Genomic DNA, 22,680 nt, shown 5'->3' with positions numbered 1-22,680 from the left:
TGAATCTCATTGAACAGCTGGACTTAACCTGTAATGGGTGAAGTTTATGGGGTATTTGAACCCTTAAGGTGTAAAACTTTGATGGGTATGAACCTTTTTCCCAAGAGAGGTTCCATCACTTTTGGATTCACAGATTCTCATGGGATCTGTGCTTCCCTCTTTCTCCCTGCAAACTGAAGAACTTCTCCATCTACTGTTCAACTATTTTAAAATCTACTCATTATCCATGAAATACATGCTCCTGGACCTGGGTGGAATCATTATATCATCCAAGAGGTTATAAAGGTCTTTTTTTTTTTTTTTTTTTTTTTTTTTTTTGTGGTACGCGGCCTCTCACTGTTGTGGCTTCTCCCGTTGCGGAACACAGGCTCTGGACGCACAGGTTCAGCGGCCATGGCTTATGGGCCCAGCCGCTCCGTGGCATGTGGGATCTTCCTGGACCGGGGCACGAACCCGTGTCTCCTGCATTGGCAGGCGGACTCTCAACCACTGCGCCACCAGGGAAGCCCTATAAAGGTCTATATTTACACAAATACACATGTCTACTATAAAAAGAAAAGCCCTCTATAACATGAAGAGAGTCAATAATCGTAAGATATCCATGAATATTTTGGAAATAGGAGTCATAGGGAGAATAGATCCTGACAGAAAGGATTGTAGGAATTTGAAGTAGTTTCTATAAAAATAATTACTTCCCAACATAGATAATTTATTTATTGGTTTTGTTATGGTATATGTCTCCCCACTAGAATGTAGGATAGAGTTTTTATCTGCTTTGTTCATTTCTGTATCCCCAGCACCTAGAATATTACCTATTTAACATTGTAGGCATTCAATAAATATTTGTTGAATGAATGCATGGATGAATGAAGAGCATGTGGTTGACCCCTGTGAATAAACTTCCTTGATTACCAAGGTTGCAGTTAATCTTTACATGGGGGACCAACAAGGTCAAACACAAAATGACACCCAAAGTATCCAGTTTCATAAAAACTAGAGAGTAGGAATGTAGTAGCTACTTTCTAACTATAAGGCTGGGATGATAATAAATATTACCAAATGCTCAGTCAGCACTTTACAGAAAACCAGAGGGGGTGGTTTTTCTACCTTTTAATTTCACAAGGGAGAAAGAACAAAAGCATGAGCATCTCTGTTGATTGAGAGATCCCCTCATCACCTGGGAATTATAGATTTCTATTATTGTAATTAAATTGTCTGTATTGCATGGTGCCTCATACAGAGTAAATGCCCAATATATAGTTATTGAGTCTGAATGAATGAATGCTATATATTGCCCATCTCAGTGAGTATCAAAGCAAAAATATAATCAAGAAACAGACAAAATCAGGCAGTGTACTACCAAGAATTTTGAATAGACTTAGTGTCCTCTGTCTACATCCTTTTGGAATAGAACTTTTAAAATTTGAAGTATAGTTGATTTACATGCTGTGTTAATTTCTGCTGTACAAAACGTGATTCAGTTATATATATATATATATATATGTATACACACACACACATATATATATATATATAGGCATACATATACATTCTCTTTTATATACTTTTCCATTATGATTTACCACAGGATATTGAATATAGTTCCCTTTGCTATACAGTAGGACCTTGTTGTTTATCCATTCTATATATAATAGTTTGCACCTTCTAATCCCAAATTCCCAATCCGTCCCTCCCCTCCCACCCCCTTGGCAATCACAAGTCTGTTCTCTATGTCTGGGAGTCTATTTCTGTTTTGTAGATATGTTCATTTGTGTCATATTTTAGATTCCACTAGTGATGTCACATGGTATCTGTCTTTCTCTTTCTGACTTCACTTAGTATGATAATCTCTAGGCCCATCCATGTTGCTGCAAATGGCATTATTTCACTTATTTTATGGCTGAGTAATATGGAATAAACTTTTGATTGGAATTTGTGATTGGAGAAATCCACTTGACATCTGAAAGATATACCTTCTTCTAGATAGTGTGATTGGTTGGAAATAGTTGGAATCACTACTTAAAGAGGCTAAAGGAAACTTGTGAATGTAAAATTTCTGCAAGACCCAACCCCAGAAACTGATGTATAGTACATAAACAGCTGGTGCATAATCAGAGGTGTGTGAAAATTCAGTGCAGAATTACAGGTTTGGAGATAAGAATGAGATATTAATATCTACCCCAGTGGGTGAATCTTGTGGTTAACTTGTGGTAGTTTCCTCATCATAAAATTGGGTTGCTCATACCTGTTCTATATGCTTCCTTGGGTTATGTTTAGGATCAAGGGGGGATAGTGTGTGTGTGTATGTGTGTGTGTGTATGCATAAAGTTGCACTGAATAGAGCAATGGGCTACAATGCAAGGTGATGGTGATTAGTTAGGTGTTTTTCAAACTCTTAAAGTGTGTGCACAGTGTATTGCTGATGATGACTAAAGAAAATGAGCAAGTAAGCATATACTTCTTTTTCGATGCAGTTTGACAACACGGGAACATTTCAGGTGCTTCCTGTTCCTCCAAATGGGGAATATGAACCATTAGAAAGACTTCGGCACTGTACTCTTTGCTATGGTAAGACTAATGAGAAGAATTTATTGTGCTGAAACACTTAAATGCCTTCTGGGTGAGTTATTAAATCTACCTTTATCAAAAAATTATATTTTTGATTGTAGATTCTAAGTTTTCCGATCTTTCAACACCATATGTCAGAGTTTCAATCTCTGTAATGTTTGAAGTTTCCATAGAATGTGAAAATTGGTTTAGAAGATTATCCCAATTGATTCGGCTTTTCCTGGGGACAATTTGATAGTTTGTATCAAAAGCTTCTAAAATACTTAAAATATTTTCTAAAAGAGTTTGGACATGTCTTATACACTTTAAGTATACATCTTACTTACATCTGCTTTCAACAAAGACATTCCCAAATCGTCTGCTAGTGGCCACAGAAATTATGGGGATGTTGAAAATTCCTTATTAATTTAAATGATGTGAGATTGAAGAGGTATTGATCAGATGATTAATTTTTGGTAATCAGTCCCTTTTCACTTGAAGATCTCAAACAACAGTGTCTTCTTGTGCCAACATTGAACCAATGATAAGTCTCTATGTGTTTTCAGATAAATGCTTTCCAAATACTTGCAAGAAAGAGATTTTCTTACCTGAAAATTCATACATGGATGTCGCCTTCCTCTTAGACAATTCTAGGAATATAGCAAGTGATGAGTTTAAGGATGTCAAAGCCTTGGTAAGCTCAATGCTTGACAACTTTGATATTGCCTCAGACCCTGTAACCTCAGACTCTGGTGATAGGATTGCCTTGTTGAGCTACTCTCCTTGGGATGGGAGGAAGAAAGATGTGGTAAAAACAGAGTTTGAGTTTACAACTTATGACAATCAAGCTCTAATGAAGAGGCACATCCAGACTTACCTCCAACAGCTAAATGGAGAATCCACCATTGGCCGTGCCCTACTGTGGGCTGTGGAGTATCTCTTCCCAGGAACACCCAAACTGAGAAAACATAGAGTCATCTTTGTAGTCTCTGCTGGAGGAAATCATGAGAGAAAGGAATTCTTAAAGAAGATGGCTCTGAGGGCCAAGTGTCAAGGCTATGTCATATTTGTGATTTCTCTGGGCTCTACACATAAGGAGGACATGGAGGAGCTAGCCAGCCACCCACTTGATCACCATCTGATACAGCTTGGGAGAATTCATAAACCAAACCTGGATTACGCTGTGAAGTTTTTAAAGCCATTTGTGTACTCAGTTAGACGTAAGTCACTATTTTGTTTTCTCTTTGTTTTAATAAATTAGTGTTTGTTAGTAGTATTGATAACCTAACATACCTCTGTATCTATAGCTAACCAAAATATGTGAATTAGATGGTGAAAAGGGGACAGGAATAGGACACATCTTGGTTATACCCTGTTTATGCTTTGGTCATAATGCAGTGAGACCATTTTCATGATATAATGTCTCTTAGCCAAAATCTCAGCACTAGAAGGAACAGAGTGACTGGAGATCTCCTGAACTTCACTTGCTCAACGTAAAGAAGTTCTAGCAGCTCTTAGGTGGTCTCCAGGTTGAGCATTTAAATAAAAGTTTTCCCTGCTACATCTGGTTTATTTCCAACCTTGGAGTACCCTGGAGACCTGTGTGAGAGTGCTACTCCCAAAGAGTCTGAGCATACAGACCACACAGGAATCTTGTTAAAATGGAGGTTCTGATTCAGTATCTGTAGGATGGAGCCTAATATTCTGCATTTCTAACAGGTTCTTCAGTGATGTCAATGCTTCTGGTCCACAGATCACACTTTGAGTAGAAAGGTTCTAGGCCAATGCACTACAAAGTGTTACCCATTGGACCATGTTAGTTCATAAACTGATGAGTAGAAAGAAATACAGAAACTGAGAATAAGCATCTAGAAACTTTTAAAGCAATGTGACATTGCCACATTATACAAGTGTATAAACAGTGGACATTGTCTCATTGAACAAGATATAAACCAAAAGTATCAGTCTGCAAAAGGCTAGAAATAAAAATACCTTGTCCTTCACCGCAAGTGGTGTGAGAAATGCTCTTTCTATAGAGGTGGTTCTCAACTGGGGATGATTTTGCCCCCCAGATGACATTTGGAAATGTCTGGAGACAATTTTGGTTGTCAGAACTAAGAGAGAGGATACTACTGGTATTTAGTGGGTAGAGACCAAGGATGCTGCTAAATATCCTACAATGCACAGGGCGCCCCCCACAGCAAAGAACAATCCAGCCCAAAATGTCAATAGCATTGAGGTTGAGAAATCCTGCTCTAGAGGATCCCATGGAATCAGAGCTGAACCTTTTCTTTCTGGGAATCTGACAAGTGTAGAGTTAGGTTCTGTTGGAACCAATCCCACCACCGTAGGAGTCTTCCACCCCAGGAAGATTCCACCAAGGAATCTTCAATACCACCATAGTGACAACGTCTTGGAAGTTCACTCTTCCAAGTTCACTTGGAAGTTCACTCTTCATTGCAGAAGGAGTTTCCCCTTTCTCCTGTGACTCATATTCAACTGAAGAATCCAGTAATTACCCCTTTGGGAATATCATGTTATTTCTTTAACTCTAAATGCCTTCCATTGTATAATGCACCATTGTATTATGAAAAATGAAAGAAAAAGTGCTTCCAGTTAAATGTTGATACTGACATTCCTGTTAGAGTTTTTTTATTTTATAGCCTTCAAAAGAGTTCTTTTAGACAGACTATGATATGTCACTCTTGTGCGTACATAAAAAGGGAATATATGTGAAATACACTTGGTTAAGGCATTCCTAAAACTTCTTCTAGTCAAAATTTGACTTTTGTGAGTTCTTTCTTGACTCAGAGTCATTGATATCCATCTTTTCCCATGCAATATTTTTCTTTATACCATCAAGATCGATGATGGATTTTTTTAGAAAATCTTTTTTTAATTTAATTGTTGGAGTATAGTTGATTTAAAATGCTGTGCCAGCTCCTGCTGCACAGCAAAGTGAATCAGCCATACATATAATAAATCCACTCTTTTTAAGATTCTTTTCCCATACAGGTCATCACAGAGTATTGAGAAGGGTTCCCTGTGCTATACCGTAGGTCCTTATTAGTTATCCATTTTATGTATAGTAGTGTGTATATGTCAATGAACTCCAATAGAGCAGTACTTTAAAAAGACTCTATGAAATAACACAAAACTGGTCTTGCTAGGCTCTTAAATTAGGCTTTGCAATTATTAGAGCTAGCTTACTTTTGATTTCCATCTGAGCAATGTTGTTAAACACATCCAATTCACTGTCTTCCCATAACCACTTGGTTTGTAGAGGTTAAAAGTCTCCTTTACTAATACTTCCGGAAATTTTTTCTAAACTGCTGACCCCAATTCTACAAGTTTTGGTGCTGGCACGTTTGTTGTTCCCACACGTACAGGCGATAACAATGGCATCACGATTCCTTCCTCACCAATAGCAACTGTCAACTGCAATTGATTAGAAGACATAGTCTCATTTCAGAGAAATAGAAAAAAATGCTCATCTTAGAACAAGAGAAATATGATTATTATAAAACCATAAACATTCTGTGAGATATTTTCACAGAGTCTTCGATCATTCAATGGTCAAAGATTTCCTTTCACTAAAACCTATTTATTTTCCTGAATAAGGGGAAAATTATATATTTCTCAGTATTCCACAGTTTATAGAACAACAATAGAAAGAGGTAAAGGAACATATTATTTAGGTCAGTTAGCTAAAATCTTTCCTGTGATTATTTTCCTCCTAGGAAATCAGTGTTAATTGGTGCAGAAGCACAGAAATAGCATCATGTATTAAAATATTACTTTTTCTATTAGCATAAGTCTGAGTGAAAAAGTATTATAGGATCAGAATAAAATTATGTTAGCCTGAACATATGGAAATCGTGTCTCTGCATCACAATTAACCCTTAAATGAACAATTTGAGGAGGTCTGTTTCCATGATCCCAGTAATTTTTTGGCTGCAAAATGTTAAAATCAAATTCTGAATGCTATTTCTAGTTGCTACTATTTTCTGTTCTCACCCAAGCCAAATTGTGCTGAAATACTTTAGTGACATTTATTGCTTCAAGAAGATTCCTATTGGAGTTCTCTTTCCCTAGCAAATACAATTTCTAGTTTAAAAATCTAACTATAATTTTCCTCTCTCAATAGGAGGATTCAATCAGTACCCACCACTGATGCTTGAGAACATCTGCAGACTCATCAATTCAAAGGAAGAGGATAATCAAAGTATCAATCTCCTGTGAGTTAGAAAGCTCTGATATTTACAAGTGACTATGGATTGACTGAGGAGTGTGTAACTGCCTGATGGCAGATAAGGTCCCTGAAGGAAAGGCTCTTCATGTATTCCATTTTCTGTAGCAGAAGTTGCACACAAGCATGCTTTCAGGATTGATGTTTTTATAACATCCTCATGAGCTTATTACAATTTTGCTTTAAAATTCATGGTTTCCTCAGAAATTTCCATATTGAAATTTACCCCAGAATTCAGTCTCAACCCACCTCAACTTTACTTCTCATCTCTCCCCATCATAAGCTCTGAGTTCCGGCTACACTGGACTCTTGTCTGCCTTGTGTGATCAGAGGTCCAGGAGTTCACCCTCCTGGAGCTCTGGTCACACTGCCTGGGATCCTGTTTCTTCCAGTGAAACCCTACCCATTGTTCATGGCCCTGATTAAACCTGTCTCCTCTTCAAAGCCCATCTTTACACTCAGTCAAAATCCACATTTTTTCCTTTTTTAATAACTTTTTACACCTCTGCTGAGGCACTTATTACAGTTTATCCCAATGTCTTGTCTTACTGAAGTATGGGATTCCATGTGATTCATTGTTTCATTCCCAAAACAGCATGAAAGACCCTACAATATCATTGCACATGTAAATAATTTTCTTTAAAATTTTATCTTGAGTGAAAATATAAATAATTAATCTGAATGGACTTGAACCTCAAACAGAACGAGAATGGCCCATTTGGTTGCTCTGTGCTTTTCTCTATATTTCACCAAGCTTGGATCCCTGACTACAGCCTGTGAAAGCCCAGAGTTAGCCCATAATGGCCCTGTCCCATCAGATTGCAATTAAGCAAAGAGCTTCTCAAAATAGATGCAGTCTTTCCCATAAATCCCATATATCCAAAATGGCAAGATGAAATGTTCCTCAGAATTCATGCAAATACATGTTCCTCTCATATCAGGTTTCATTTATACTTAGTAGTTTAACAAGGAAGCGTCCAGCAGCTCACACCTTCTGAAGGACAATATGGCACTGATGTCCTGTGAAGCAGTGTTTCCCAACATGGAATAAACAATACTCTTATTTAAAGGAAAATTGATTCTTACAGGACTACATTTTAATATAATATTTTAACATGTACAAACACAAATCTAGCTGCAAATACCATACGTGTATTGTTCCTATGCAACTATCAAAAATAAATTCGTACATCAAACCCAAGGAAACTCAGTAAGGCACAAATTTAAAACAGTAATTTAATGTATTAGATGATTCTGCTTAGCCAAAAGAGAATTCCTAAAAACTAAAAAAAGAAATTTTATAAACAAGCATATAAAGAGCCTAAATGTCCATCAACAGATGAATGGATAAAGAAGATATAATACACACACACACACACACACACACACACACACACACTGGAATATTACTCAGTCATAAAAAATGAAATAATGCCATTTGCAGCAACATGGATGGACCTAGAGATTATCATACTAAGTGAAGTAAGTCAGACAGAGAAAGACAAATATCATATGATATTGCTTATATGTGTAATCTAAAAAAATGATACAAATGAACTTATTTACAAAAAAGAAATAGACTCACAGACTTAGAAAATAAACTTACAGTTACCAAAGGGGAAAGGTTCAGGGGAGGGGGATAAATTAGGAGTTTGGGATTAACATATACATACTACTATATATAAAATAGGTAAACTACAAGGACTACACAGAGAACTATACTCAATATCTTGTAATAACCTATAATGGAAAAGAATCTGAAAAATATACATATATATGTGTATATATACACATATATATGTATGTATAAATGAATCGCTTTACTGTATACCTGAAGCTAACAGAACATTGTAAATTAACTATGTTTCAATAAAATTTTTTTAATAATATGGTGCATATTGGTAAAATGTGTAAAACATGATGCATGCTGCAGAGTCACCTCTGCTCTCAGCTTGCCCACTCAGTTCTGTGAGTGCTTGATTCCCCAGCACTTGTCTTCACCTGCACTACTGCAAAACGATCATTCCCACTCTAGTCATTGTATCATTTGGCTTTTACTTGGTGTGAATGTATTGTTGATAATATTATGTCTGACTTTATTTCCTTTCCTCATTAACTCTCAACAGTTAAAGTAGTACCACCAGGTGCCAAACAACAGTATCAATGCAAACATAAACATGGACTTGAAATTGCATAGAGGTGCATTAATAGAATAAGAATAAACTTATATTGAATATGTTTTTTACTGTCACCTATATAAAAACACAATATTTTCAAACTATCATTCTTACTCCAAAGAATACAAACGTAGACACCATTTCAGGAAGCATGGTGTCAATGAGATATATTTTATATAGTTTTATTCTTCTCAGAGAAGTTGATGGTAGATTAAATGACTATTTTCTACATTTTCTGTGGAGATTGATATCAAACTGAGACACATTATTTGCTTGTCCCAAGTAACCTATGAGTTTCTTGTCATTTATCTAAAACTCTGTGACAAATCAGACTTGATTTAGTCCAAAGTAGTGTTTCATAGGCTATAAGCAGATGGCAAGAAAGGGAAGGATAAATGGGAATTTACACAAATGTATCAGTATATGCTTTTTTAAAAAAATGAAGTATAGTTGATTTACAATATTATATGAGTTTCAGGAGTACAGCAGAATGATTCAGTACTTTTATAGATTATACTCAATTAAAAGTTATTACAAGATAATGGCTATAAGTCCCTGTGCTATACAAAATATCCTTGTTGCTTATCTATTTTATACACAGTAGTTTATATTTCTTAATCCCTTACCCCTAACCTGCTCCTCCCCCCGCTCTCTCTCCCCTCTGGTAACCACTAGTCTGTTCTCTGTATCTGTGAGTCTGTTTCTGTTTTGCTATATACATTCATTTGTATTATTTTTTAATTCCACATATAAGTGATATCATACAGTATTTGTCTTTCTCTCTCTGACTTACTTAACTAAGTGTAATATTCTCTAGGTCCATCCCTGTTGCTTCAAATGGCAATAATTCATTCTTTTTTATGGCTGAGTAATATTCTATTTAATATATATACCACATCTTCTTAAGCCAATCATCTGTTGATGGACACTTGGGTTGCTTCCATGTATTGGCTATTGTAAATAGTGCTGCTATGAACATTGGGGTTCATATATTTTTTCAAATTAGTGTTTGTGTTTCTTCGGATGTATGCCCAGGATGCGAATTGCTGGATCATATGGTAGCTCTATTTTTAGTTTTTTAAGGAACATCCATACTGTTTTCCATAATTGCTGCACCAATTTACATTCCTGCCAACAGTGTACAGGGTTCCATTTTCTCCACATCCTCATCCTCACCAACATTTGTTATTTGTAGACTTTTTGATGATAGCCATTCTGACAGGTGTGAGGAGCTATCTCATTGTGGTTTTGGTTTGTATTTCTCTGATAATTAGCAATGCTGAGCATCTTTCCATGTGCCTACTGGCCATTTGTATGTCTTCTTTGGAGAAATTTCTATTTAGCTCTTTTGCCCATTTTTTAATTGTTTTTTTTTATATTGAGTTGTATGAGCTATTTATCTCTTTTGAATATTAACCCCTTATCAGTCATATCATTTGCAAATATTTTCTCCCACACCATAGGTTGTCTTTTAGTTTTTTCAGTTGTTTCCTTTGCTGTGCAAAAGCTTTTAAGTTTAATAGGTCCCATTTCTTTATTTTTGCTTTTATTTCTTTTGCTTTAGGAGGCAGAGACAAAAAAAAATATTGCTTGCGATTTATGTCAGAGAATGTTTTGCCTATATTCTCTTGTAGGAATTTTGTGGCTTCTGGTCTTACATTTAGGTCTTTAATCTATTTTGAGTTTATTTGTGTATATGGTGTAAGAAAGTGTTCTAATTTCGTTGTTTTACATGTAGCTGTCCAGTTTTCCCAGCACCACTTATTGAAGAGACTGTCTTTTCTCCATTGCATATTCTTGCCTCTTTTGTCATAGCTAGGTTAAGTGACCATAAGTGTGTGGGCTTATTTCTGGGCTCTCTATTCTGTTCCATTGATCTCTGTATCTGTTTTTGTGCCAGTACCTTGCTGTTTTGATTACTGTAGCTCTGTAGTATAGTCTGAAGTCTGGGAGGATGGTATCTCCAGCTTTGTTCTTTTTTTCAACCTTGCTTTGGAAATTCAGCGTCTTTTGTGGTTTCATATGAATCTTAGGATTATTTGTTCTAGTTCTGTGAAAAATTTCATGGATATTTTGTTAGGAATTGCATTAAATCTCCTTTGGGTAGTATGGTCATTTTAGCAATATTAATTCTTTCAATCTAAGGGCACAGGATATCTTTCTATTTCTTTGTATCATCTTTAATTTCCTTTATCAATGTTTTATTGTTTTCAGAGTATGGGTCTTTTACCTCCTTGGTATTTTATTCTTTTCGAAGTGATTTGTTTTTTAATAAATTTATTTATTTATTATTTTTGGCTGTGTTGGGTCTCCGTTTCTGTGTGAGGGCTTTCTCTAGTTGTGGCAAGCGGGGGCCACTCTTTATCGCGGTGGGCGGGCCTCTCACTGTTGTGGCCTCTCTTGTTGCGGAGCACAGGCTCCAGATGCACAGGCTCAGTAGTTGTGGCTCATGGACACTGTTGCTCCATGGCATGTGGGATCTTCCCAGACCAGGGCTCGAACCCATATCCCCTGCATTGGCAGGCAGATTCTCAACCACTGCACCACCAGGGAAGCCCACGAAGAGATTTTAAATGGGATTGGTTTTTCACTCTCTCTTTCTGATAGTTCATTATTAGTGTAGAGGAAAGCAACAGATTTCTGTATATTAATCTTGTGTCCTGTGACTTTGCTTAATTCATTTATTGGTTCTAATAGTTTTTGGGTAGAGACTTTAGGGTATCTATATAAAGTATCATGCCATCTGCAAAGAGGGACAGTTTTATTTCTTCCCTTCCAATTTGAATGCCTTTTATTTCTTTTTCTTATCTGATTGCTGTGGCTAGGACTTCCAAAACTGTTAAATAGAAGTGGTTAAATAGCCTTATCTTGTCCCTAAATTTAGAGGAAAACCTTTCAGCTTTCCACCACTGCATATGTTAGCTGTGGATTTGCCATAAATGGTCTTTAATTATGTTGAGATATGTTCCTTCTGTACCCACTTTGATGAGAGTTTTTATCATGAATGGAGGTTGAATTTTGTCAAATGCTTTTTCTGCATATATTGAGATGATCATGTAATTTTTGTCCTTCCTTTTTTTAATGTGGCATATCACACTAATTGATTTATGTATGTTGAACCATTCTTGTGTCCCTGGAATAAATCCAACTTGACACAGTGTATGATCCTCTAATACATTCGGATTTGGATTCATTCTGCTAATATTTTGTTGAGGATTTTTGCATCTGTACTCATCTAAGATATTGACATGTAATTTTCTTTCTTTGTAGTGTCTTTGTCTGGTTTTGGTTTCAGGGTACTGGTGGCCTTGTAGAATGAATTTGGGAGTGTTCCATCCTCTTGAATTTTTTGGAATAGTTTGAGAAGGATAGGTATTAGTTCTTCTTTACATGTTTAGTAGAATTCCCCTGTAGTATAATAAATTATTTGATTGAAATAAATTTTTATCACCCAATTGTCTTTCTTCTAAGAAATAATTAACTATATTAAATTTTTGTGATATTTTAGTTGTATTTCCCAAAGTTATATAGGTTCACCTAAAACTTTCCCTTTTATCTTCTAGATTTACCCCTGAGCAACAAGATATTTCTTCAGGAGAGAACAGCTTCATTGGCCAGGAATTTAGTGTGGGCAGAGATTCATCTTTTGTGTTGGAAGACAGTGGAAGTGACCATCTGGCTTACATTCCAAGCCAAATGTTTATACCACAGAAATTAACAACTAAATATGAAAAAGATCAGAATTCTGAAGAAATTGCAAGTCTCACTGCTGGTAAGGAAATGAAAAGTTATAGCGGTAATTTAGAAATAACTGGATCCTCATCTTTTAACACTAATAGAGAATCAAATAAATAAGGTGGGTATAAAAAGCAACTTTCTTCAAGTTCAAGATGGTGGCTACAACTGCAGCTTTTATTTGATCTGAAGATTTAAATGGTCACAGGCACCACTCTGGAAATCACTGATAAGCTCTAAGAAATGTCACTGATATGCTCACCAAACTTAAGGTTTCTCTAGAAACCACAATTTAGGTTAGTGTGATGTAGAAGGAGGTACTACAGAGAATAACATAGCAAAGGAGGAACTTTTAAAAGTTGGCCTGACCAGTGCCCCAGAATTTGTGATTGCATGAGAAGGTGTAAGGTTTTTTAACTGGAAATAAAATAAACTACCCCACTCTATACTCTATACATTTTAATGGCAAAGCAGTAATGCTTTTTGTCAGGATTTAATAGTTTCAAACAAATCAGATCATAGAATTTTGGCTGTATTTTCATTTGAAAGGGTGGGCATTCTAAACACACTATTCAGCTATTCCATCTATGTATCTAGAGTCTCCCAAAATGCTCATTTGGCCAGAATGCCAGCATTTAAAGCATTATGTCGTAAGTATCATGTGTGATGTTAGAATATGCAAGTTTGAAAGAAAAGGCGGCCAATCTCATAATATTCATTCTTAGTAATTTCCTTGGATAAATAAATGTTCTTTTCCTTGGGTTCAACACTGATGTCCCCATATTTCCCCCCATTTCTGAAATATACATGTTTGAATTTTGTCTTTAAAGCAGCTAAACTTTCCTTTATAGAAGCTAGACTTGAGAATTAAAGAGTCAATCATTAGTTGAAAAATAAGACTTTTTTTAGTAAAAAAAAAGTAATGAAGTAAACCTGGATGTATGTAGTTCCTTGGCATTAAGGCATTCAAGTGTGTGATTTCTTATTTAAAACAGGTTTTCATCATTATATAGACATAGCTTAAAGAAGAAAATACAAAATTTGTTCTTCTTAATGGATGCAATTAATTTGGGGTATTCATTTTAACGATATGGGAATTACAACAGCCCTCAAGGCATAGGAATTTATTATGGTTTGGTTTTGGAAGAAAAATAAAAGAAAAAGAGAAGTTATTTTGGCAGAGTTGGAATACGAAATTGTCATTTGTGACAGTATTGTTAGTAGTAAGCATTTTAAATTCTAATAATTTAGAAGTGTGAAACTTTTCAAGAAAGACTGAATTAATTGGATATTTAAGGGAACAAAGGAGAAACTCATCTTTGCAGCCATCTTTAATGACCGTTGTTCAATAGCAATAGAAATACTTTTCATTTGGTTTTTCAGATGTCTGGATATCAAGATACTCATAACCAGTTTAAGGGTCAATTTGGCTGCAGAAATAATTGTTGCATGGCTCTATAGGAAAAAAATGTCAATTTGCTGTTACACCCACCACACCCAATTTCTCTTGCAGTGGATTGAAGTGTTGGGAGTTCTGTGGAGGATTATGTTGAGTTGTGATTGCCTGGAAACAGAGTCTCAGATCTAAGGATAATATATGTATATTTTTATCCTTTACAATAAATCTGAGTCTCAGATCATCAGTGTTGTCTAGGGACTTCATACTATTCCTTTCTTTCTTTTTTTTTCTTTTTAAAATCATTGCTAGCTAGTTGTCAAAAGCCGCTGAGAACTTTCTGTATAATGTGCCATCCTCAAGGAGAGTAAATTGTAGTTCAGATATTTTATCCAGTCGCTAAGAGATGAGCTTTGATACACGTTCCAGATGTATAGCACAAATAAAGAGATTGATAACTTCCATAAGAGCTTCCACATGCTATGCTTATTACTCATTTATAATGTGATTCTTATGGCCAAGGACTGATTTTTGTGCCCTTAAATGGAGAGTCCTGGAGAACTCAAGAATCTTAACCATTTAAGAAATTTTTAGAGTTCCCAGAGTACTGTGGGCTGGCAATGAGTTGTGTATCACTCTCTTTCACAAGAAACACAACCACTATCTTTCTACCTAGGCCTCTCCCTTGCTTCTTCCTCCCTACTCCAGTTTCCAAGTTCATCCTTAATTGCATCACCTTTCCTGGCCCTCTCCACTCCTTACAGCAGCTCAAAGACAATTTATATCAGGATCACCTGGAAGCCCTTCACAAGCATAGATTCCTAAGCCCTTCTCAGTACTACTGCTTCATATTTAGGGGTGTGAGTGGCCAGGAAAAAGCCACAAGCTTTAAAACCACCATAGGTGATTTTCGTAGGTCCTCATTTTTCAGATCCACTATCCCAGTGATTCTCAAAAAGTGTGTCCCTAAACCAGCAGCATCAGCATCACCTGAGAACTTGTTAGAAATGCACTGATCCTGAACCTACTGAAGCAGAAACTGGAGGTGGGGCTCAACCATCTGATTTTTAACAAGCAAAAAATCTGATCCAGGCTGAAGTTTAAGAACTACTGTGCATGCTACCACTTTGGTGTGCTTCCTGATTTGCTCTGTGTTCTCAGCTAAAAGCAATTGAGTAACTAGTATCACAGAAGAATTCCTATTGTCAAAGGGATCCAGGTAAACTGGATTATAATTTTATTTTACTCATCCAAGAACACTGAACATTCATCCACCCATCTATTCATCCAAGATCTATCTAACAAGACATTTTAAGATCCAAATATGTACGGGTTATCCAGAGATACTATTATGCATTTTGACCACACATCCACAATATAAAAATTCCTTGGAAAATTCAGTTGCTCTTGATTACTCACCAATGGAATACACATAGTTCTTTGGAATTATGTAATAAAAAATGGGTGGTTTAATTCTAATTAAATTGCAACTGTTGACCCAATGGTGAGCCTAGCACTTTCATCAAAGTTGCTATGTTAACTAATACTTAAGATACAGTTAGTCTATTGTCAAGATTAAAGAGGGACAGGATAATTTTTAATGAATGTTAAATGCCAACCCAAACTCAGCCTAGGGCACACTCATAGCTTTAAGCACTCCCTGGCCTTAGGATAATTTCAGCTGATGTTCTTTTCAATGAATTTTATTAAGAACTAAGAGGCAACACTTCTCTCTTCAAACTAGGCTGGAGTTGTGCTCAAGGGAATTTGCATGGATTTTGTTTTACATTTTTATTTTGATAACTTTGATTGTGATCTACAATCAGTTTTGTTTTTTTAAGCCAGTGTATATTTTGATTTTGAATCAATCATAAGGTAGTAGAGCTGGAAAGGTATTTAGTGATTAGCTTTTGCAAATTCTCCTGGGGATGATTCCACCCTACTCTACCCTAGGAGAAATATTGCAATGTCTGGAGACATTTTTAGTTGTCATAACTGGAGGGTACTACTGGCATCTAGAGGCCACAGATGCTGCTAAACATCCTACAATGCACACAGGACATCCTCTCACAACAAAGAATTATCCAATCAGACTGTCAATAGTGAAAGAAACCCTGTTTTAGAAGAAACTTCAAGCCCCCAAGATCAGGGAACTAAAAAATTCAGTATAAGGACTCAAGATTTCTACACCCTGTCCACTATTTCCCAGTACACCCTTAGGATTCTGCTAATTTTTAAAAAATTGTAAAAGTACTATCATACCATATAACATTTTAATACAGAGTCACAAATCACACAATTTAGCAGACTGAGCTATTTGTGTGGAGTACAGTCTTTGGTTTTTCCAGAGGCATATAGGTTTACATAGTTTTATTCAATTTCATATCCTGCTTTTCACATATGTTATACATTTTACATATTGCTGCAAGCTTCATACTGATTTTTTTGTGTTCTCATAATGTTACTTTCAATGAATGAATGTATTTAACTATTTATCTGTTGTTGAACACTTAGCTTGCTTCTAATTTTTGCTGTCACGTGTTGAACTTGAAGACATATATCTTCTGCTACATTTAAATCTGTACTGGAATTAAATGCAGCAGAACTGGCTTCTCAGTCACCCAATAGAGCAGTCCCCCAGCTGAATGTCCTACTTTCATATCTGTACACATGCTAAAGAAGTCAGTGATAGAATTGGGATCATGTCTGAATTGTAATGACATGTTTCATGAATACTTTAGGAAATCCCAACCATCTGGATGCTCTTTGGGGGATAAACTGAGTCTCCTGTTCATTTTAAGCTGTGGACTGAGGTTGTGACATTCACTTTTGCTTGAGAATTTATTGTATAGTTATTATACTTTGGGTGTCTTCCTTGAAGATTTTGCATGAGGCAGAGCTAATGTGAACTGGTGAGTTCAGGGGATGTGGATGATTTGACTTCATGGAGGCTGCTTCTGTAGGTCTCATGCAATCATTTGTTGGAATTACTAAAGCAATGTTCTATAGTGTTAGCAACACTTTTTTTCATGGGGACCTTTTGCTAATGGAATAAAACATAGATAGTTGAAGTGATAATTGGGTGATGGTGGTGGTGGCAATCGACAAAACAGTGGCAGCCCTCGTTGAGGGCTTCCTATAGGAAAGGACTCTGCCAAGCATTTACATGGATTTTCCCATGAATATCCATGCAGCAAATATGTAATTAACTCCTGTTCTGAATTAAGCCCCATGCTAGTCTTTTGGGGGGTTAGAGAGATTAAAAAAAAAACATTCAGACAGAGGCCCTGTCTTCAAGGAGCTTGTAATCTGATAATCAGAGTATACTCTGAGTAAAAAAAAGAAAGCTTAATACAAGTAAGAAAGTATTCAGTTTAATAAAAAGTGCAGGGAGATCAGCTCGGTGGTTTCTGACCACCTAGAGGGGTGGGATAGGGAGGTTTGGAGGGAGGGAGACTCAAGAGGGAAGAGATATGGGAACATATGTATATGTATAACTGATTCACTGTGTTATAAAGCAGAAACTAACAGACCGTTGTAAAGCAATTATACTCAATAAAGATGTTAAAAAAAAAAGTGCAGGTGGAATGCTTTGGGGACCAGTATTCATCTCAGCATTGTATTCACTGTCTCACTTGATGATCAAACAATGCATGAGAAATAATAGTAATCACAGAAGCTACCACTTATTTAATGCAACTATGCACCAGGCACTTTATATACATGATTTAACTTAATCCTTACCATGAAAATCTATTATTATTATTATAATGACTATTACATATTACAGATGAGGACACTGATGCAAAGGTTAAGATCCTCAAGCAACATCACACAGCTTGTAAGCGGCAGAGCCAGGATTCAAATCCATGCCCATTTCCACAAAAACGTTAACTTAACAATGTAGGCTGTGTTGTCTGGCAAGGGCATTGTCTGCATTTTCAAATGACGAAATATATCCAGCACCAAATTTGACGATCATCATGTCATCAGTGGGGGAGTTGTTTTTTTGTTTGTTTGTTTGCGGTACGTGGGCCTCTCACTGTTGTGGCCTCTCCCGTTGCGGAGCACAGGCTCCGGACGTGCAGGAGCAGCTGCCACGGCTCATGGGCCCAGCCGCTCCGCGGCATGTGGGATCCTCCCGGACCGGGGCACGAACCCGTGTCCCCTGCATCGGCAGGCGGACGCCCAACCACTGTGCCACCAGGGAAACCCTATTTTAAAAACAATTTTGGTGGCACAATTCAATTTTTAAATTTTAATTTAATTATTTTTCTCTCATGCTTTTTTATAAACCATACATGAATAAAGCCATAAATATTTATTAATTCTTTTTTTCACATCTTTATTGGAGTATAATTGCCTTAAAATGTTGTGTTAGTTTCTGCTGTATAACAAAGTGAATCAGCTATACGGATACTTATAAACCCATATCCCCCCCCTCTTTCATCTCCCTCCCACCCTCCCTATCTCACCCCCCCCATCCCACCCCTCTAGGTGGTCACAAAGCACCGAGCTGATCTCCCTGTGCTATGCAACTACTTCCCACTAGCTATTTTATATTTGGTAGTGTGTATATGTCCATGCCACTCTCTCACTTCGTCCCAGGTTACCCTTCACCCTCCCTGTGTCCTCAAGTCTATTCTCTGCATCTGCGTCTTTATTCCTGCCCTGCCCACCGGTTCATCAGAACCATTTATTTTTTTTAGATTCCATATACATATGTTAGCATATGGTATTTGTTTTTCTCCTTCTGACGTACTTCACTGTCTATGACAGACTCAAGGTCCATCCACCTCATTACAAATTAATGCAATTTCATTTCTTTTCATGACTGATATTCCACTGTATATATGTGCCACATCTTTTTTTTTCTTTTAACGTTTTTACTGGAGTATAATTGCTTTACAATGGAGTGTTATTTTCTGCTTTATAACAAAGTGAATCAGTTATACATATACATATATCCCCATATCTCTTCCCTCTTGCATCTCCCTCCCTCCCACCCTCCCTATCCCACCCTTCTAGCTAGTCACAAAGCACCGAGCTGATCTCCCTGTGCTATGTGACTGCTTCCCACTAGCTATCTATTTTACATTTGGTAGTGTATATACATCCATGCCACTCTCTCACTTTGTCACAGCTTACCCTTCCCCCTCCCCGTGTCTTCAAGTCCATTCTCTAGTAGGTCTGCGTCTTTATTCCTGTCATGCCCCTAGGTTCTTCATGACCAATTTTTCTTTCTTTTTTTTTTTTTTAGATTCCATACATATGTGTTAGCATATGGTATTTATTTTTCTCTTTCTGACCTACTTCACTCTGTATGAAAGACTCTAGGTCCATCCACCTCGCTACAAATAACTCAATTTCGTTTCTTTTTATGGCTGAGTAATATTCCATTGTATATATGTGCCATATCTTCTTTATCCATTCATCTGTTGATGGACACTTAGGTTGCTTCCATGTCCTGCTTGTTGTAACTAGTGCTGCAATGAACATTGTGGTACACGTCTTTTTGAATTATGGTTTTCTCAGGGTATATGCCCAGTAGGGGGATTGCTGGGTCATATGATAGCTCTATTTTTAGTTTCTTGAGGAACCTCCATACTGGCTGTCTCAGTTTACATTCCCACCAACAGTGCAAGAGGGTTCCCTTTTCTCCACACCCTCTCCAGCACTTATTCTTTCTAGATTTTTTGATGATGGCCATTCTGTCCGGTGTGAGGTGATACCTCATTGTGGTTTTGATTTGCATTTCTCTTGTGGTTAGTGATATTAAGCATCTTTTCATGTGCCTGTTAGCCATCTGTATGTCTTCTTTGGAGAAATGTCCATTTAGGTTTTCCACCCATTTTTGAATTGGGTTGTTTGTTTTTCTGATATTGAGCTGCATGAGCTGCTTATAGATTTTGGAGATTAATCCTTTGTCAGTTGCTTCATTTGCAAATATTTTCTCCCCTTCTGATGGTTGTATTTTCATCTTGTTTATGGTTTCCTTTGCTCTGCAAAAGCTTTTAAGTTTCATTAGGTCCCATTTGTTTTTTTTTTTTTTTATTTCCATTTCTCTGGGAGGTGGGTCAAAAAGCATCTTGCAGTGAATTATGCCACAGAGTGTTCTGCCTACGTTTTCCTCTAAGAGTTTTATATTGTCTGGCCTTATATTTAGGTCTTTAATCCATTTTGAGTTTATTTTTGTGTGTAGTGTTATGGAGTGTTCTAATTTCTTTCTTTGACATGTAGCTATCCAGTTTTCCCAGCACCGCTTATGGAAGAGACTGTCTTTTCTCCATTGTATATTCTTGCCTCCTTTATCAAAAATAAGGTGACCATATGTGCGTGGGTTTATCTCTGGGCTTTCTATCCTGTTCCATTGATCTATATTTCTGTCTTTGTGCCAGTCTTGATTACTGTAGCTTTGTAGTATAGGAAGTCAGGGAGCCTGATTCCTCCAGCTCCATTTTTCTTTCTCAAGATTGCTTTGTCTATTTGGGGTCTTTTGTGTTTCTGTAGAAATTGTGAAAATTTTTGCTCCAGTTCTGTGAAAAATGCCATTGGTAGTTTGATAGGGATTGCACTGAATCTGTAGATTGCTTTGGGTAGTAGAGTCATTTTCACAATGTTGATTCTTCCAATCCAAGAACATGGTATATCTCTCCATCTATTTGTATCATCTTTAATTTCTTTCATCAGTGTCATAATTTTTTGCATACAGGTCTTTTGTTTCCTTAGGTAGATTTATTCCTAGGCATTTTATTCTTTTTGTTGAAATGGTAAATGGGAGTGTTTCCTTAATTTCTCTTTCTGACTTTTCATCATTAATGTATAGAAATACAAGATATTTCTGTGTATTAATTTTGTATCCTGCTATTTTACCAAATTCATTGATTAGCTCTAGGAGATTTCTGGTAGCATCTTTAGGATTCTCTATGTAAAGTATCATGTCATCTGCAAACACTGACAATTTTACTTCTTTTTCTAATTTGGATTCCATTTATTTCTTTTTCTTCTCTAATTACCATGGCTAAAACTTCCAAAGCTGTCTTGAATAATAGTGGTGAGGGTGGGCACCCTTGTCTTCTTCCTGATCTTAGAGGAAATGGTTTCAGTTGTTCACCATTGAGAATGATGTTGGCTGTGGGTTTGTCATATATGGCCTTTATTATGTTGAGGTAAGTTCCCGCTATGCCTACTTTCTGGAGGGTTTTTATCATAAATGGGTGTTGAATTTTGTCAAAAGCCTTTTCTGTATCTACTGAGGTTATCATATGGTTCTTATCCTTCAATTTGTTAATATGGTTTATCACATTGATTGATTTGCATACATTGAAGAATCCTTGCATTCCTCGAATAAACCTCACTTGATCATGGTGTATGATCCTTTTAGTGTGCTTTTGGATTCTGTTTGGTAGTATTTTGTTGAGGATGTTTGCATCTATGTTCGTCAGTGTAGTTTTCTTTCTTTGTGACATTTTTGTCTGGTTTGTTATTAGGGTGATGGTGGCCTCGTAGAATGAGTTTGGGAGTGTTACTCCCTCTGCTATATTTTGGAAGAGTTTGAGAAGGATAGGTCTTAGTTCTTCTCTAAATATTTCATAAAATTCACCTGTGAAGCCATCTGGTCCTAGGCTTTTGTTTGTTGGAAGATTCTTAATCACAGTTTCAATTTCATTTCTTGTGGTTGGTCTGTTCATATTTTCTATTCCTTCCTGGTTCAGTTTTTGTAGGTTGTACTTTCTATGAATTTGTCCATTTCTTCCAGGTTGTCCATTTTATTGGCATAGAGTTGCTTGTGGTAGTCTCTCTGATCCTTTGTATTTCTGCAGTGTCAGTTGTTACATCTCCATTTTCATTTCTAATTCTGTTGATTTGAGTCCTCTCCATTTATTTCTTGATGAGTCTGGCTAATGGCTTATCAATTTTATCTTCTCAAAGAACCAGCTTTTAGTTTTATTAACCTTTGCTATTGTTTCCTTCATTTCTTTTTCATTTATATCTGATCTGATCTTTATGATATCTTTTCTTCTGCCAACTTTGTTTTTTTGTTGTTGTTGTTCTTCTTCTTCTTCTTTCTCTAATTGCCTTAGGTATAAAGTTAGGTTGTTTATTTGAGATGTTTCTTGTTTCTTGAGGTAGGATTGTATTGCTAGAAACTTCCCTATTAGAACTGCTTTTGCTGCATTCCATAGGTTTTGGATCATCATGTGTTCATTGTCATTTGTCTCTAGGTATTTGTTTATTCCCTCTTTGATTTCTTCAGTGATCACCTGGTTATTTAGTAGCATATTGTTTAGTCACCAAGTGTTTGTATTTTTTACAGTTTTTTTACCCATACTTGATATCTAGTCTCATAATGTTGTTGTCAGAAAAGATATTTTATATGATTTCAGTTTTCTTAAATTTACTGAGGCTTTATTTATGACCCAAGATGTGATCTATCCTGGAGAATGTTTCATGTGCACTTGAGAGGAAAGTGTATTCTGTTGTTTTGGGATGGAATGTCCTTTAAGTATCAATTAAGTCCACCTGGTCTACTGTGTCATTTAAAGCTTGTGTTTCCTTATTTATTTTAATTTTGG

The 22,680-nt window shown here is 36.5% G+C and overlaps 1 protein-coding gene across 1 annotated transcript in view; it reads left to right on the top strand.

The window, feature by feature from the left end:
- Window positions 1-22,680, top strand: part of COL6A5 (collagen type VI alpha 5 chain) — a 107,722-nt gene that overhangs the window by 68,312 nt on the left and 16,730 nt on the right. Inside the window, 5 exon segments of the mRNA XM_060149189.1 lie at window positions 2,475-2,568; window positions 3,114-3,767; window positions 6,695-6,772; window positions 9,512-9,524; window positions 12,537-12,745. Coding sequence (XP_060005172.1) covers window positions 2,475-2,568; window positions 3,114-3,767; window positions 6,695-6,772; window positions 9,512-9,524; window positions 12,537-12,745 — 1,048 coding nt within the window.

The sequence above is a fragment of the Lagenorhynchus albirostris genome, chromosome 5 (assembly GCF_949774975.1).
Source record: "Lagenorhynchus albirostris chromosome 5, mLagAlb1.1, whole genome shotgun sequence".
NCBI lineage: Eukaryota > Metazoa > Chordata > Mammalia > Artiodactyla > Delphinidae > Lagenorhynchus > Lagenorhynchus albirostris.
Note: the sequence above shows the minus strand (reverse complement) of the source record. Positions and strands in the feature narration are given on the sequence as shown.